The sequence below is a fragment of the Stegodyphus dumicola genome, chromosome 4 (assembly GCF_044657685.1).
Source record: "Stegodyphus dumicola isolate Sdum_Otavi_A_Nest chromosome 4, ASM4465768v1".
Lineage (NCBI taxonomy): Eukaryota > Metazoa > Arthropoda > Arachnida > Araneae > Eresidae > Stegodyphus > Stegodyphus dumicola.
The window spans coordinates 208,980,282-208,999,935 of NC_140771.1; the positions used below are offsets into that span (position 1 = coordinate 208,980,282).

The 19,654-nt window shown below is 31.8% G+C and overlaps 1 protein-coding gene across 6 annotated transcripts in view; it reads left to right on the plus strand.

Moving 5' to 3' along the window:
* Positions 1 to 19,654, plus strand: part of Xpd (general transcription and DNA repair factor IIH helicase subunit Xpd) — a 149,320-nt gene that overhangs the window by 75,826 nt on the left and 53,840 nt on the right. For all 6 annotated transcript variants that reach the window (XM_085815933.1, XM_085815932.1, XM_085815934.1 and 3 more), the window contains exons 18-21: positions 11,865 to 11,986; positions 14,166 to 14,258; positions 14,492 to 14,564; positions 14,672 to 14,742. In XM_085815933.1, the coding sequence (XP_085672059.1) occupies positions 11,865 to 11,986; positions 14,166 to 14,258; positions 14,492 to 14,564; positions 14,672 to 14,742 (359 nt within the window). The remainder of the gene's footprint in view (positions 1 to 11,864; positions 11,987 to 14,165; positions 14,259 to 14,491; positions 14,565 to 14,671; positions 14,743 to 19,654) is intronic.

Genomic DNA, 19,654 nt, shown 5'->3' on the forward strand with positions numbered 1-19,654 from the left:
GAAAGGCATCTTTATAGGTAGGTCTAAATGTGCCGAAACTTGTAACAAAAGTAGCTAATATGTGGGCATTAGGTATTAACGGTATTTGCCAGTATCCCTTTATTAAATCCCAAAGAGTTATATATTTTGCACCTGCTACAGTTTACTATCATTGTTGGATATTAGTAAAGGGGAAGAATTGTGTTTTAGACAAATTATTCAATTTTCTATAGTCAATACGAGGTCTAGGATCTCTTCCTGCTACTTCCACTAAAATCATAATAGAATTGTAATCTGAATCTCCTATTTTAATTATTTTATATTGAAGCATTTTATCAACTTCTGTCTTTAATATATCTGTTTGTTTAGGAGAAATTGTATGGTTTACAGTGGATCGGTGTGTTTTCTGTCAATTGAATATCATGCTTTATTAAATGTGTTTCCCAGGCATATTAGAAAAGGTGTTTGAAAATGTCAACAGCAGATCATGCAATTCTTGAATTTGTTGTTCATTTAGCTTATCATTCAAGGAACTGTTTTTCTTTTTTTAATTTCCTCAAAATCGAACAATGTTGGTTCAGAATCAATAGTTGGGAAATTTTCCTTCATTTCATCAATTTCAGATTCATCTTCTGTAATCATAAAGTTAACCAATTCTGCTCGCTTATGATAAGCTTATATCAACATATTAACATGATAGACTTGATTATGGTCTTCTTTTTTCCTTCGAATCTCGCAACATAATTAGTTTTGGATAATTTTTTCTCAATCTTCCCAGGACCTTTCCATTCAACTGCTAGTCTATTTGGTTTACTCATTGATACAATTAATACTATATCTCCTTCAGAAAATTCTCTTTTAATAGACTTACAATCATACCACACTTTTCTTTTAGTTTGCATTTCCAGCATTTTACCTGTTGCCAGCACTTTTACATGTTTTTAACCAATTTATCAATTGGAAAACATATTTAGCAACATTATTTCCTTCGCCTTTAGGATTCATCCATTGTTCATATAATAATGTTACAGGTGTTCTAAGATTTCGGCCATATACTAATTCTGCAGGTGTAAATCCCTTACTCTCGTGCGTTATTAAGCAAATAGAGCTGCGGGAACTTGTTTCTCCCACTCAGGGACTGCTTCAGCACATAAGACCTTTAAAATGTGACCGTTTGGTGAAATCTTTCAACTGGGTTGCTTTACAGATGGCGTATAGATCTTCTAGATACTTTTATTCCAAATTTTTCAATAAATTAAATGGCTAGATTGCTCATGTAGGAAGTTCCTTGATCAGTTTGTATTTCTTTTGGGAAACCCATTCTACTAAATATTTGTAACATGGCTTCAATTAATGACATTGTGCCAATATTAGAAACAGATACAGCATCCGGATATTTTGAAGCTAATCAAATAGCTGTAATTAAATATCTTTTGCCATTTGACGTTATCGGTGAAGGGCTGCATCCGTCAAAGTTAATTTTTGAAAATACTTCTGGAATAATTGGTACTTTCAAAGGTGTCAAAGGTGCTTTGGCTTTATCATTAGATTTTTCCACTCTTTGACATGGATCACTGTTTTAACATTCTTTTCTATTTCTTTATAGCAATTAGGCCAGTAAAAGTATCTTGTTAATTTACCTTTAAGTTTTGACGACATCTAAATGTCCGGATGTGCTATCATGACATAATGATTTTATTTGATCCCTATATTTTTCAGGAAAAGCAATTAATTCCCTTTCATTTCCATTTTTGTCTATTTTCCTTTTCACCAAAAACCCATTTTCTTTTACTTTGAAATCATTTGTCTTGCTGGAATTATCATTTTTAGCTTCCCTAAGCAATGAGGCTATATCTGTTTTGATGTTGAGTTTCAGTTAATTCCTTAGAATTAACATTAATTACTTTCTTAATTTCCATGTCTTTCTCATCAGCTTGGGGTAAAATATCTTCGTCAGTCTCAATTAAATGTCAGTTCTTCTAGTTTCTCCATTTTGGTGTCTCTACTTCGATCCTCTTCACGAGATCTTTTTACTTAAGATCGTATCAAAACCGCATTTATCCTTTCTAAATATAAGAATGGTTTATCTTAGAACAATTGGGCAGTTTTGTTACCGAATACATATCTGCTGGATCAGTTGTAACAACAGCTGTCTTTGTCTTTATATGACCAGGTTCACAATTAATTTCAACTTCAGCTAATGGTAGACAAATTAAATGGTCAGACACTGCTTGGCAACAAATTCAGAAACACAGAAGTTATATATATTTTTTAATAAATGCCAGAATGGCTTTCACATACCAATTATCAAAATAAAAAAATTCAACTGTTCCAATAAACAAAATAGTTTATACTAATAACAGTAAAACTTAAATAATAAGTTTTTAAATACTTCTTTGCCACAAATATCAACTATAATTTTAGGCTGAATATTTTTAGTATCAGTTGTTTTTAAACAGAAAACTTACACTATTTAAATATAATTCTGAAATGAAATACTTTAACTCATTAAATACTTTTTTTATCAAAACCAAACCTTAATCTTATCTTCGGACATCAGCAATATCCTGTTCTGAGAATTCTTTGCTCCAATGCAAGTTATAGAAGCACAGAAGATAACCTTTGAAAGATTTGCTTCAAAAACTGGCTTTAAAATGGCAGATTTCTGGCATCTGTTTCTCCTCGAAATAAACAAACTTGGCAATTGATACTAGCAAACTTGTTCTAAAAATTTCAGCAATTTTCTGGGATTGGAAAACCAGCACCATTGAATTGATAATTGCACTCCTAATTTCCAGTATCTTGGTGGAACCTCTAAAAAAGGCTGTAACCTATTTTGCAGTTTTTATCGAAATAACCGATGAGCTTTTTAGTAAAACATAGAATATTATTCTCAATTCAAGAAGATAAATAATTTAAATACAGTTTCATCCATTACAACTTCACACTCCAGCTTATTACTACAGTTTCTTTCTCTATAAATTTTTCATACATCTACTAGTGGTAAAACTTTTAGAATAACAATTTTAAACATTTTCTGACAACAACAGTTACACAATACAATACAAATCCACACCAATATTAAACCGCGAGGACCTAGCCGATTAAAGAAACCTTTTTAAAAACACCCCTATTTTTCTCAAGTGGTTGTGGTTCAGTGTAGTCTCCTCCAAGGCCATCCTCTTTATGTTTCCGAAGTTTTTTGTCGGAAATTTGATTCGAAGTTTTGTTTTGATCGAATCAGATCTTTCAGACCCAGCGCACCTATTCGCATTGCTGTAATGTAGTTCATTTGTGGTAGAAGAGAAAGCTGCAAACATGTCACGTAATTTATACTATAAGGAAGAAATGTTACCTTTGCAAAAACTTTTAGATGTATTAACTGTTGAAGATTCCATTGAAAAAAACTGATGGTGAAAGTTATATAAATATTACAATATATATATATATATATATATATATCGTAATATATATATATATATATATATATATATCGTAATATAATAAAAATATTACAATATATAAATTATCACAAATCTGTATTTAAAAACATAATTATCCAGAGTTATTTCCATGCAGTTTGCTGCTCAAAATTAATCAGAATAGACAAAAGTAAGAATAGTAAGAAATTTAGAAGCAATTCCACAAAGATTGAAAAGAAGTAAATTTCAAAATTTTCTGTAAACATACCAAAGTCAGAAGAATGAAAGGAATACAAAACCTCCTAAAATACAAAAACTACAAAAAAAAAAAAAAAAAAAAAAAAAAAAATTACAAAGAGGAGTGCATTTTCTAGGAACCTATTTTGCAGTGTTATAGGAGGCTTACATATATATATATATATATATATATATAAATTTAATAGTTTATCTGCTCTATAAATTATCTTGTTTAAGATAATATTTCTTGATGTGTTATAAATAATATATTTATTTATTGAATTATTTTGCATTTTTTATTATTAATTATTTTCTTATGTACAGTCAAAAGTCTTTAATCCGGACTCGTCGGGACTTCGGCGATTCCGGATTATAGATCATCAGTTTAAATCTGGTAAGATGGCATGCAGAAATTATCAAAATAAAAATATGAAACCGTAATTTATAAAATAATGAGCAATTATTGTTGGCTTTAGTTTTCCACATGCAAATTTTGATCGGAGGTCGATCGGCGGTAAGCTAACGTGGTTGCCGCTGATTGGCCGATGACGTCAAGATCGGCGGGTTGGCCGAGTATAATATATATGTACGCCGGTATCGGCGAGTGTTCTTGTTCTCTTGTGTGATTATCAGTTAGCATTATGCTAGTTTGCTTTCAATCAAATGATTTTAAATGTAAAAGCTACAGTGTTAGCTCTTTTATTTTATTTACGGAATAAAGCATGAATTTTATTTAGTTTAGTCTTAGCTTTATTTAAGGAAAGCAAAATATGCTTTGCCTTTATCACCACTGCCAATAGGGTTATGGGCCCAGCGCCAACAGCTAATCAGTCATCCAGTTCAACTCAGCATTGAAGGAATGTAGGTGAAGAGGGCCGTTATCCACGAAAAGAAGCTGACCTGTCTTAGAAGTTTGTTCAAGTCGTTGTGCTCACACTTAATTGAAGATGTCATTACTACCTGAAGGTTTTGAGTTGTTAAACCATGAACACTGGGATCGATGGAAAGTCGACATGAAAATGCTGTTACTGGATAGAAATTGTTGGAGCTTCATAGAGGACAAAGAAGAAGAATTAGATAAAAGTGCAACAAGGCGTGAAAAGCAGGAGTTCACACTGAAAGAGAACAGAGCCTTCACTACATTATATTACGGAATTAAAGCTGAGTTCAGGCCGCTGATACAAGAATGTTCAAGTGGTAAAAAAGCGTGGGAAGTTCTACAGAAGCAATTCGAACTCAAAACAAGAGCAAGGATAATTCAGTTACTGGATGAATTTTTTAGTATTAGATATACGCCAAATGAAGAAATAGGATTATTCATCGCAAGGATAAGAATGACTGCAAAGAAGTTGGCTGAAGCTGGTCACAACTTGGCAGATCTTTTTAAAGGATTCCAGGCAATAAGGAGATTACCCCAGGAATACTCCGGCATTGTACAGTTGATATATAGGTGGAAGGACGAAGATTTTACGCTGGAAAGAATTGCTGAAGAATTGGTAAGGGAAGAAAGCCGACTTCGCCAGGTAATTGCCGATTTAGAAGACAGCAAGGTAAGCGTGTTTAATACTATTAGTTTAAACGCAGGGAAAGATAAAGTTGAAAGTAAAACTAAATCTAAGAAAAAAATGGGGAATAGGACCTTGTTTCAGATGTCATAAATTTGGACACTTAGTTGCTCAATGTAAAGAAAATGTAAGTAAAAATCAGAAGTTTAAAATAGACGATAAAAATGGACAGTTTAAAGATAAAGAATTAATGTTAGTAGAAAATTATGTAACAACTACAGATAAAGGAGGTAACGCAGATAAATTTAATTGGGTCGTAGATACTGCAGCTACAACTCATTTCTGTAATAATAGAAATTTAATGACAAATTTCGAAGAAATAAACGATATACGTATGTCTTTAGCTGTAGGAAATTGTGAAAGTAAAGTACTAGGAAAGGGTACTGTCAAATTTGCAGTAAAAGTAGGCAATCGAATAAATTGGATTGAGTTAGATAATGTGTTATGTAATCTAAATCTAAGAAGAAATTTATTATCGGGAGCAAGGTTAGAAAAGGCTGGTGCTCATTTTGTGATTTCAAAAGGGAAGATGTGGATATACTTTAATAATTGGGATAGATTATGCTACGCTAAACGATATGACGGACTTTATCACGTAAAACCATTTAGATATGCAACAGGTAAAAGGGAAGCTGGTTACGGTACAGAAATTGGAAAGTTAAATAAAGTAGACGATGCAGTGCTATGGCATCGGAGATTTAGCCACGTAAATTTTGATTATATTAAGAAAACTAGTAAGAATCAAAGCGTGAAAGGGTTACCAGAAATTGAAAAACCAATAGAGATGTGTAAATCGTGTATTATTGCTAAATCTAGTAGAATAACTTTTAAATCTGTTCCGAAGAGATCGGATAAACCATTGCAGTTGGTTTATTTAGACGTTTGTGGCCCACTACCAGTTCCATCTAAGGGTGGGAGTAAATATTTTCTTGCTATTGTAGATGACTATAGTAGATTAGTAACAGTGTATTGTATGAAAAATAAAAACGAATCGTTCTACAACTTTAAGAATTATCATAGGCAAATGGAAAGACTGACGAATAGAAAATTAATAAGTATACGCACCGATAATGGTGGGGAATTCTGTAACAGGCAATTCGAAAGGTACTTAGCCGAAAATGGAATTAGTGTTGAACGCACGAACGCGTACACCCCAGAAGAGAACAGTGTGTGTGAACGTTTTAACCGAACGGCATTAGACGCAGTTAAAGCTATGCTTAATGATGGTAAAATGGGAAAAGAATGGTGGGCAGAAGCTCTTGGCTGTTTCGTACATACGTAGAACAGAGTATGTCATAAAAGCAACCGAACCCCTTATGAAATGTTCCTAAATAGAAAACCCAGTGTTGTTTATTTTAAAGTATTTGGTTGTAAAGCCTATGTTGGCGTGCCAAAACAGATTAGGAATAAATTAGAAATGAGGTGCAAAGAAGGAATCATGGTAGGATATGCGAAGGAAACTAGGGGTTATAGGATATGGCTGCCAGAAGAACGCAAATTAATAGAAACCTGTAATGTGAAGTTCGATGAAAAACTGTATGCAGCAAATGGCATCCTGGAACAGAAATCAAAACCTAAATTTAAAAGACTAGAGGAATATGAGCTATTAGCAGAATCAGATGAAGAACAGGAAATTTCTAGAGAAGAAATAAAGTTGTCAGATGACAAATCTACTCCGAAAGAAGTATCAGACTTAAACTGGCAAAGAAAAGCAGTTAAAAGGCCAGATGGAACACGTACAGACATATATTATTATGTAGAGGGAACAGACACCCGTTTTAGATCCTATAATGATACTGAAAAGTATTGTGAGGCAAGAAATATTAAATATGAAAAAGATAAGTTCGATTTTAGTGGAAAAAACGAATACTCGGGGAAAGTTAATTTCGTAGAACAGGAGACTAGCTCTGTGTCTGAAGAGGCAAATTCCGTAGAAATAGTTATCCCACAAAATTTTAAAGAAGCACGAAAATCAGTAAATGCCGAAGAATGGGATAAGGCAATGAAAGAAGAAATCGACACAATAAAGAAAAGAAAGGTTTGGGAATTAGTCGAAAAGCCAGAAAATAAAACTATAATAGGAAACAAATGGGTCTATACGCTAAAAAGAAATGAAAAGAATGAAGTGGTTAGATACAAAGCACGCTTAGTAGCATAGGGATTCAGGCAGAATAGAGGTGAAGATTTTGATGACGTTTACAGTCCTGTAGTAAATTTTTCAATCATAAGAATATTTTTCACTATACTGGTATGTTTATATGGATGGATTAATTGTCAGTTAGATGTAAAGAACGCATATTTATATGCAAACCTAAATGAGAAAATATATATGACCCAACCAGAGGGATTTTCGAAGAGAAAAATAAAGTGTGTTTATTACACAAGGCCATTTACGGTCTACATCACGGCCATTTACGGCCGTGAATGGTTTTGTGAATTTGAAAGTACTTTAGAAAATCTACATTTTAAGAAAATACAATGGTGTAATTGTGTTTATAAGGGTTCAAATGTAATTCTCTTGTTATATGTAGATGATATTGTGATTTTTAGTAAAGATCAATATAGTATAGATAAAGTAATTTCACAGCTGAGTAAGTTTTTTTATCTTAAAGTATTAGGCAAAACTAAAACGTTACTTGGAATTGAATTCTTAGAGAATGAGAATGGGCTTTTTATACATCAGCAAAAATATATCGAAGAAATTTTTGAAAAATTTAAACATTTCCAGATACCAATAACTTCACTTCCCATAGCTAAGGGCACTATTCTTACAAAATTAGATTGTCCATCTACAAGTGTAGAAATTGCGGAAATGCATACATTACCCTTTAGAAATCTGTTAGGATGTTTAGTTTTTGTAGGTAACAGGACAAGGCCTGATATTACATATGCAGTGAATATCTTATCACAATTTCAGGAGAATCCTGGAATTAGGCATTGGGAAGCATTGTTGAAATTGCTTGGTTATCTCAATAGTACTAAATTATATAAGTTAAACTTATCGAAGATTAAACATCTAAATTTATATTGTTCAGATGCTGATTATGCACGTAATAGAGATGACCATGGGAGGATTTATATTATATTTAGATGAAGTACCGGTAATCTGGAAAACTGTTAAACAAAAATGTGTAAGTTTATCAACCATGGAAGCGGTATATATCGCCTTATCTGAAGCAGCGAAGGAATTAATGTGGACGAAAAATGTCTTACAAGATGAAATTTTAAAGTTTAATTTAAGAGAGTGTAAACTATTTTGTGATAACAAGTCTGCCATTGATTTTTCTAGATCGCCAATAGAAAATCGCCGAACCAAGCACATAGACGTAAAATATCACTTTGTTAGAAGACTAGTAAATGATGGAGTGTTTGACCTTGAATTTATCACCAGTAAATTAAATACTGCCGACTTATTTACAAAAGCAGCGACTGCTGTTAATTAAAAAAAGTTTTGTTTAGATGTTTTCAGTGTTTAAAGACAATAAATGTTTTCGTATAATGGAATTGAACTATGAACTTCTGTGAAAGTTTTGTTTTTGTCTTTGCATGGGGAAAAGAGGGCCGTTTGTTGGCTTTAGTTTTCCACATGCAAATTTTGATCGGAGGTCGATCGGCGGTAAGCTAACGTGGTTGCCGCTGATTGGCCGTTGACGTCAAGATCGGCGGGTTGGCCGAGTATAATATATATGTACGCCGGTATCAACGAGTGTTCTTGTTCTCTTGTGGATTATCAGTTAGCATTATGCTAGTTTGCTTTCAATCAAATGATTTTAAATGTAAAGGCTACAGTGTTAGCTCTTTTATTTTATTTACGGAATAAAGCATGAATTTTATTTAGTTTAGTCTTAGCTTTATTTAAGGAAAGCAAAATATGCTTTGCCTTTATCACCACTGCCAACAATTATGATTTAAAGGGTATCAAAATTTACAAAAAAAGAAGCTTAATTTTTATTTGTTTACTTTATTAAACATTTCTTTCAACGCGCGCATGCGTAAAGCATACCTTACGCATAGCCGAAATTAGAAAATTGCAACCAGAAAACTACTTGATTTGTATTCGTGATATTTATAATGACGAGGAATTTGATTTAAATCATATCAAAGACGGAGTACATCGACTTGAAATACTACATTTAGTAAGGAATTATAAGCCGAATAAAATAAAAACATCTGCCCTGAAGATAACGATAGTGCTGACAGATCAACTTCCAGGTCATTGCGCACCACGATGTTCCCCCACCCCACGCAGAGCAGCGTGAAATTGATAAACAGATTTCGGAACCGTTAGATAAACAAAGGATATGCCTTTATCCATTTTTTGTAGCAATTCCACTTTTTGTTTGATGGACATCGAAACATACTTTCGTTTTGTAGATCCTTTGGGAGCTCCAGCATCGGAAATTCTTTTTGACATAATCGAAAGTTCAAGCTTACTTTTATAAAATTGCTGTTACAGTCTGCAAAAAATAATAAGCCGGATCCAATTCGAAGATTAAGGAACAACACAATCATCAACATTAAATGAAATAGATAATTTTAGCTTATACCGTCCGTTATACATTAAACGCGCACGCGAAAACGTATTCTGCGCTTGCGCAGACGCATATGCGCAGTCGTAAAGGTCTTGCGCGCACGCGTAAACGCCTATGCGCATACCTCAAGGCCTATGCGCATGCCTCAACGCGGCGCATGCGCAGAAAGATTTTAGCTTTGAGGTCCGGATTATAGATCATTCCGGATTATGGGTGTCCGAATTAACGACTTTTGACTGTATAAGATATTCCATAAAAATTAATTTAATTAAAACAGTTTTTTGTACTGTATTTTCAACTTATTGGATCACTTCAATTTTATATCCCGATAGATTTGTTTTGAGGCAAGGTGCCTATTCCTTTCCTGCCTGTGAGAGTTGGCTCAATTTGATTTAATTTGAATTATGTTGGTTTGTTTATCTATATATTTGTGCATTTGGCAGTTCAGAAAAAAGCTTTTTATTTTACTTTTCTTGCTATACCAACCCTTTGTGGATAATGTACTGGGAGATCTAAAATCCATTCCTTTTTTAAAAAATTTATCTGTTGTGTTAATTTCGTATGAAATGAATTTTTTCCAAACATAGGTTTCTTTGGGTTTTGGAGCAGGTATTGTTTAATTTTTTTTACAATAGTTTTTGCTTTCACAAAATAAATTTTCTTTATTCCAATAATAATATAATTCGAATTTATTTTTATTTTTATTAATATTGACACTGATTTATTGCATCTTGTAGCACATAAATGTGTTCTGGTTTTAAACTTATTTTGCAGTTTGTTTAAATTTATTATTTTAATATATAAAAATGATATATAAAAAATTAATGAAGAATAGGAGAACTCCTAACATGTTAAGGAAACTTATGAAAGTTACTAATAAATAAGTGATATTGTTGCAATTGCACTTAATCATCATTATAAATTTCAGCAATGCTTTTATAGTAAACGAAAGTGAAGAAAGAAATTCTGGAGAAAATCAGGAATCATGGCATAAAATTTTTAAGTAGCAGGTATCCACCTGAAAGCTTTTTTGAGAGACAAATTATTTTCTGTTTTTTGCAATGTTTTTTCTTTCAGTAGTGGAAATGCGATATTGCATTAATATAATTAGTGTACTAAAAAATAGCATTTTAAAGAAGAATTCATTCAATTTCTTGAAAAACGCAGTAAATTAAAACAAAATAGAAACATAAAATGCAGTAACTTGCAAGTATCTCTTAAATAATTTTTTAAAGGACTTTTATTCATAACATAATTATGAAGCTGTAAAAGTGCACTTTTAATTATTGTTATTGTTGAATGGTGGATTTTCTGGCACATAACCTGAAAAGTTATGATGTGTCAAACATATGGTTTCATGGTACTATACTGCAGTTACTAAGATGTAGTTTTACCCTTTCAGCATTATGGACGGAAAATTTCGTATGAAAAAGTGGCTTTCATATTCATTATACGTGAAAATTTCTGCCAGTTTTTAATGAATTTCCGATTTTGGGTTGAATGTATTAGGAAGAAAAGTAATGAAGGTACAAAGCGAGAGAGGCATTTTTTAATTGTAATCAAGAAAATACCATTTATTCATGACAATTTAAAGAACTTTGAAATTTCAGGGCTAAACTCATAATGCTTGGAGGGTTAAAGATAAGAAGAAATTTCTTGCCAGACTGGTACATGTAGTTCTATCATCTTGCTCATTTTTAACCATTGAAGCAGAATTTAAACTGGAAGCCCAGGAACAGATATTAAATTATTGTGTATATGCATTTATCGTTGACCATTATTTGGAATTTACTTGAAAAGATAATGTGTTTTGCTGCTTTGATATTAAATTGTAGCTCAAGCGGTCAAATTATGAGTGTTTTACTGCTTTGATATTAAATTGTAGCTCAAGCAGTCAAATTATGAGCATTCTACCTGTCTCAAAATTTTCAAGGACTTTTTTTTTTTTTTGCTGACATCGTTATTTTCTGTTAAATGTATATGTGCATCTAAGCATTCAATGATTTATATAAATGCATGTAAAATTATAATTTGAAACTTCATTTTAAAATAGAAATTCTATTTTAAAGCTCTTTAAACTGATTTATAATAAATTATTCATTAGCTCTCAAAATTAAATATTTTCTTAGCCGTGATTCGTAACTATGGAAACCTGCTTGTCGAAATGTCTGGTATTGTTCCTGATGGTATAGTCGGCTTTTTCACAAGTTACACGTACATGGAAGCGGTTGTGGCTACTTGGTATGAGCAGGTAAGTGTGTGAAGAGTAATTCTATTTTAAAAGAACTGATGTTTTTTTAAAGGTGATGCTTACTGATGTTTCATCTTTCATTTTAATTTGGTTTCCCTTTGTTTCCATTGATAAGATCTGACTGAATTCATATTTTTATTTCTAATATAAAGTATAATCATTTACTTGTTTATCAGGGCAATGCCAGGACAAAATCCACAGTTCACTTGGAATCACATAGGGCAGTTCAGAAAACATAGACGAGGTTAATAATTCATATTGTAAATGAGAGAAAAGTAATATGAAAAATTAACCTGTAATTTTTAAGTAGTTTAATCTGGTTTTTGAACTCAAGGGGTTTCAAACTCAACTTTAACCCAAAGGTGATAAATGAAATCAATAAATGAAATTATTATATCATTGTTCGAAACAAGATGAACACATTGGTGGTAATGGAGGAATAAATTATTAGAAATAAAGAAACTATATGAATAGCATTTAAGAATACTGTTTAAATGAGCATGTGAACAATGTCTTTGAAACTTTCATATAAGAGTCTGAAGTTTTTTTTAAATTGTAAAGTGTTAGTACATTTTGAATTATATACTATTAAATTATCTACTGCTGTGGATGAAAACAACTCCCAAATACCATGACATCATCTGCTATCGCTTTTTTATTATTCTATATATTTTCCTTTTTGTGTATTTTATTATATAGGTTTGTTTTATACTGATGATTTATGAAAATAATATTTTCGTTGTTTCACAATAAACAAATTTAACATATTTTGATGTATGGCTTGGTTAATCCATCTGCAGGTGTTTAATAGGGAGTGGACTGTTATTTCCAAATCAATATGCTTTGTATTTCTTATCCTATACTATTCTTTGTATTTGTTACAGAATTTTGCAGCCTATCTATCATATATAGTGCTCTATTTTCTATATAAGCAGTAGAGCCTTGACTATTTACATATGTAGCACCAGGATGTATATGTATAACTGATATGTTTGGACATCAAATTTTTGTGTTTAATAAATTACTACTTTAAGCAAACCATTTATTCTTGAACACCGTGTTATTTAGACAGAAATTTGTTTTTACCTTAAAAGTATTAGTTTTGAAATGCGATTTTACAATTCATTTTTCATTCAAGTTTCTTGCCATTTGGAAACAATGCAAGATATTTATCTTTCATATTTAGTCTGCCTACTATTGATAAATAAACTAAGTTGCTTAAAAGCAGCAAATGTAGTTCTTAAGAATATTATTTTTTTACTTTTGAATCTGATTTAGCTAAATAAAAATGCATTTAATAGATGATATAGTTAATTAAAAACCTTAAATATTTTTTTATAATTATGTGATTTTCCCCCCATTTTTCAAATATACACAAGATGCATAATGGTCCCATGTTAGTCTAATATATGAATATATAGTATATTAGTCTAGTCCCATGTTAGGCTAAATCTATATTCATCTGTTATCTTATAAATTGTTTTATTATTTTACCTGGGCCATCTCTAATGATAATATATGTTCATAAACCATATTAAAATTTAAAAAAAAACTCTTTGGGCAAATATTAAAATCTGAACCCTTTGAGATTTTTCATGTATTTATTTTGACTGTAAGTTATATTTTTCAACAAAAGAAAATGTGCATAATATGTGTAGCAGATAAATAATTGTTGATTTTCGAATATTGAAGTCTGCAATTGATGCCCTCATTTTTTTAAAGCAATCCTTTTTAATGCAAAGCACGTTCTTTTGTACTTAAATGGTGTAATTAAATTAATGCACTCAAAAAATAGTTTTTTTTTTTTTTTTTTTTTTTTTTTTTTTGGTCCAGGCCTAAGGGATTCACACAAATATCTTATCTCCAGGTTTTTCGTGTAATTTTTTCTACCTCTTTAATGTAAAAGTATTGATTTAGCATAAATTTCTTGTATGCATGAAATTTAGAAGAAAAAATATGTGTAATTAATTTTCTGTTGTGCTTAAAATAAAATATTCTTTTATGTAGGAATATATTATTTATTAATGCATTGCGGTAAATTTCAGACTTGATTGTGTTTCATGTTGTTATTAAATAATGAATTATATTAACTGTAAAACTGAATATGAAATTGTCCATGTAAAAGTTCTGCATTGTTTTAAATAGTGTTTTTAAAACTTCATTCATTTTATTTTTAAAGGGAATTATTGATAATATTTTAAAGCGTAAGTTATTGTTTATGGAAACCCAAGACTCTGGTGAAACAAGCTTGGCTTTATTGAATTATGTGAAGGTAAATTACCCATTTAAATAAGATTTATATAGACCATTAATGTGTGTATGCAATTAAACATTACATATTTCATTATAATGTTTTTTTATTCATAATAATTAAAGAGAAATTTATATAATTTTCTTTTCTCAATGCATGCATTCTACTATAATTACAAATTAATTATGCAAAAAATTTTCTATATTTGAATGATTATTATATTTCATATGCTTTATATAATTGTTTTAATTTAGGCATGCGAAAATGGTAGAGGAGCAGTTCTTCTCTCTGTTGCTAGAGGAAAAGTCTCTGAAGGAGTGGATTTTGGTTAGAATTTTAAATTTATTTACATTTAGCTGTCTGTTTTTAAATTTGTTTAGACTCAATAAAATTATATTGGGCAAGAGTGAGAAAAATATTAATTTTGTTTTCAGACCATCATCTTGGGAGATGTGTTATAATGTTCGGCATTCCTTTTGTTTACACACAAAGCCGGATTTTAAAGGTAATTTTTTTTTTGTTACATTAGTTACATACATGTGTTTTTGAATCAATTCTAATTTGTGAAATGGAGTTTTGATTGTAATGTAACAGAATGAGATGTATTTAAATGAAACAGAATTGAGCTAAAGAAATTCCAGTCATGTATGTTTTCTTGTATTCTGCGTATTTTGTTTTTCATTTTGTCTGTGTTCATGATGGGAAGTTTGTTTTAAGTAATGCAAGATTTTTAAAAGAATGATGGAATAAGGAATGTAAAATTTTGAAAATGCTTAATATAATTTACATACACATATAATACATATTATATGTCATATTATAATACATACACACACATATATATATGTTGGGAATGGCATCACTATGCCAATGAATCAAAGGTCAGATAGAGACTGACGTCATGGGACGCCAGAGAAAAACAAATAATTGCGGTTTAGATAGCTAAGAACAATGTTTGCACCATGTTAGCTTTCTTTCTAGCTAATATTCTAGAAACATGCTGATAGTAGCTAGATAAACATTTAACTTGTAGTTATGTGTAAATAAACCTTTTTTCCTTAAGTTTAAAATATTTAAAGTGCTCCATTTATGATAAGATAGCTGTTAATTCATCAGGTAGATGGCTTATGAATCCTTTCTGAGCTAGCCATTGTTCGAATGTAACGCATTACGTAACATAACATTTGTGGCGTCAAAACGGAGAGTGCGATAACAGCTAAAATAAATTGAAAATGGAGCTGACACAACTGAAAACTGAACGAAAATATCTAAGAACTTCCTTTACCACATGTGCAAACAAAATTGATGCAGAACTGAAATCAGATATTCACGATTTGAAACTACTTTCGATTCTGGAACTATAGCTTAAAGACAAGTTTAATCGACTTGAAATTTGCCAAAAGGAAGTAATGTTGATAATTCTACAATCTAAAGAAGCTGAAAAGCTATATGAAGAAGATTTTATTTGGTCTGAGCTTTATAGAGATAAATATTTTGAACTGTGTTCTCAAATCGAAAAGCTGTTGAAGAATCCTTTACCTACTGAATTACCAGAGAAGGGCAAATTTAAATTGCCGAAGATCGAACTAAAGAAATTCAATGGCGAAGCAAAAGAATTTTTGACGTTTTGGAGCTAGATTTCGAAAATCCACGAAGATCCGACAATTCCAGATGAAGATAAATTCCAGTACCTTCTGCAAGCAGTTGTTCCTTAATCCAGGAGCCACACGGGTGGTGGAGAGCTTTCCGGAATTATCCTAGAGCAATCACCCAGCTTCAAAAGAGGTTTGGAAGAGAAGACTTACTTGTACAGATATATGTAAGAGATCTTTTAAGCATGGTTATGCGTAATGTAAGCACGTGCGTAATGTAAGCACGTAAGGACGTGTGAAGACGGATCTTCCTACTCTCTATGATGATTTAGAAACCAAGATTAGAGCTTTAGAAAGTCTTGGAGGAACGCAAAAGAAGTATGGTGATTTCTTAACGCCTTTAGCTGAATCCTGCCGGCCCGAAGAAGTATTAATTGCTTGGGAGAGAAAGAGAGATTTAAAAGAATCACCTCAGCTTGATAACAGTGATGACCATTTGATTGAAAATTTGATAAATTTTCTGAAACAAGAGGTGAAAGGAGAAAAAATGGTCGTGTTAGCCCGCACAGGGTTTGGTTCTAATCATATTAAGAAAAAGGATACACTAAATAAAAATGTAGAATCCGCTATCGCATTTGCGCTAGTAAGTACGTCAAATTCCGAGAGCCCAGGTAAGCGCAATTTTAACTGTCTCCATACCTGCCAACTTTTACGAAATTTTCGTAATTTTTATGAAAATGCGTTTGTCTTTACGATTTTACGATTGTAATCCATTTTTTACGATTTTTTTCCCTTTTTCAAGTGTTTTTAGTGATTTCTGTCAAAATTTTAGAATTTTTCGCCAATTGCATCATGTTTTACCGCCAACTAACGACTACTTTGAATCCAGTAACCTGCGGTTTCTCCCAACTTGCCCCTTAACCAGCCAATCCAATGTGCTGAACTTGTTTCTCCCACTCTTTTCTTTGTGGGCGCCAGATTATTTTTTAGCGTAGATTGTCGCATTCTGTTTTTTTTTTTTTTTTTTTTTTTTTCCCACGTGCTACGAATTTTCTTAATACATCGTTGTTACAAAATGAGTTAAAAAAAAACCATATTCTCAATATTTTCGGCCTGCCTACACATTCTCTTTTTTTTTTTTTTTCCCACGTGCTACGAAATTTTTTAATACATCGTTGTTACGAAATGAGTTAAAAAAAAACCGTATTCTCAATATTTTCGGCCTGCCTACAAAGCCAAATTTCCAACAATTAAAGAATCCTTCAAAGGAAATAACTATGCATTTTGCAACGTGTGCGTGTGTGACCGTGACATAATAAGTCACGCTGGAAGAAGCGACATTCTGAAGCATGTTACGCCTAAAAAGCATGAAGTTAATGCTTCGGCTTCGACAACGTCAAAGAAAGTGGATGATTTTTTTTCAAATTCGGATGCCGATGTCATTTTGGCAGAGTGTTTGTTTACTTCATTCCTCATTGAACACAACGTGCCGCTAAGCGTTGCCGACCACGCCGGTCAACTTTTCAGACGGATGTTTCCCGACTCCAAGATTGCTCAGAAATATGCTTGTGCTCGCACGAAAATATCTTCTATTGTGAACGAAATTGCTTGCGATGCACAAAGTAAAACGATAGCTGCACTCCAGAATTCAGCATTTTCGGTGTCAATCGATGGCAGCAACGACAGCGATTGGAAGCTTTACCCCATCGTTGTCACATATTTCTGTAATGTTTCTAATGAAATGAAAACTCATCCGTGGTAATTAATGAGTTGAAACAACTTAACATCCCAATATCAAACTGCATTTCATTTGGTGCAGATAATGCTCATGTCATGGTGAGTGACAAAAAGGGTGTAGCCTCTTTCCTCAAAAAAGAGCAAAATGAATTAATTGTTATTGGATGCCCATGCCACTTAATTAATTTGGCAGCAGAAAAAGCTGCAGCTGCTTTTCCATTAAATATTGACCAGCTTCTGATTGATGTGTTTTTCTATCTGGAAAAAAGTGTAGAAAGGAAAGAAAACCTAAAGAATTTCCAAGAACTGTGCTCTGGTGAAACGAGAAAAATTCTGAAACATGTATGCACGAGATGGTTATCCTTAGGCAGAGTGCTAGGAAGGTTTATTGAACAGTGGGATGCATTGCTAAAATATTTCCACGAAGAGACCAAAACGAAACCACAGATCCCATCAAATTTGTCGGCATATAAGATTCCGAAAACCAACTTTGCTTCTAATCAAAATGCTTTAAAAGGGAAAAGCCTACACACAGAATCAAACCCTTTAAAAAGAAAATGCTTAGAAGACTCCTCAAAGGTCAACTTTGTTAAAGAAGTTGAAGGGAAGAAGAAACAGTCTTCTATTAGCCGGGAGGAAAGGATTTTCTATCTTCTTTCTTCGGATTTGAACAAAGCATATTGTAGTTTTGTGTTAAGTACCATTAAGATTTTTGAAAGTGTAAATACCCTTCTACAATCAGCTTCGCCCAAATCTCCCCTGCTTATCCAAATTCTTAATGATCTTTTGAAAGAACTTTATACTAAGTTTGTAAAACCGTCCGTTGTGAAAAACAGTGTGTTGATTCGTGTTGCCTATAATAGTTTGGCAAATCAAAAGGATGACAATGATCTTATAATTGGAAATCAAACTAGGGAACCTGTAAATTCTTTGAAAGATCATGAGAAAAAAGAATTTTTTCAATGTGTTAGAAAGTACTTTTCCTCAGCCTGTGATTACATTGTAAGGAAGTTTCCTTTGCAAAATGAAGTTCTTTTAAATGCTGAAGTGGCAAATTTGAAACAAATTGAAAATTCATCTTTTGAAAAGGTTCGTTTTTTTATTGATAAATTTCCATTTTTGTTAACAATTAAAGAAAATGAATGCCATAATGATGCTTTAGAGGAACTACAGAACCAATTTTTTGCTGCACAGTTTGAAGACTTTGCCAGTTCTGGAGAAGATAGACTTGATGTCCTTGTTGGTACCTTAAAAAGAATAAAAAGAGCTGATGGAACACCAAAATATGATAGACTAGCAAGAGTTTTATGTGCTATTCTCGTAATTCCGCACAGTAATGCCGAGTGCGAGAGAGTCTTCAGTATTGTGAAGAAAAACAAAACTATGTTTCGTTTTACAATTTCACCAAAAACTCTAGAAAACATTTTAATTGCTAAATGTTATGAGGAAACTAATTGTTATGACAGGAAATTTTCCAAAGAATTTTTGGCTAAAGCCAAAAAATGCACTCTAAATTCATTGCAATAATTTTTTTGTGTAACATTAAGTTCTTGTTTTATGTTCCCTAATAAATTTTTTAGTTACTATTTAATTGAGATTTACTAATGTAAGTACAATTTTCTTTTTTCTATTTGTATAAATTTTAATTTTTTTAATATCACAGCATGATATTAATTCTTCGTGTTCTTCTGAATTTTGGAGAAATCTTCTGAATTTGGGGGAGAAATCTTCTGAATTTTTATCTTTAGAGGTTGGCAGGTATGTGTCTCTTTTGTGAAAAACGACACCTAACTTAAGAATGTTTTTCTATTTGAAATATGACATTAGAAGCTAAGAAAAATATTTTAATTAAAAAAGGTGCCTGTTTTGGTTGTTTCAGATTGGGACACACTTGTAAAACATGTTGAGTAAAAAATTCTTGCATGTACTGTAATAAAAATCACCATTCTTTAATGTGTCCCAATTGCCAAGAAAAAAGCGCAAATGAAAAGTCTAGAAGTGACGTAACTGAAACCAGTACATTAACTAATAACTGTAGAATAGAAATTGTTTATTTAATGACTCTAGTAGTTAAAATTAAATTTAAGA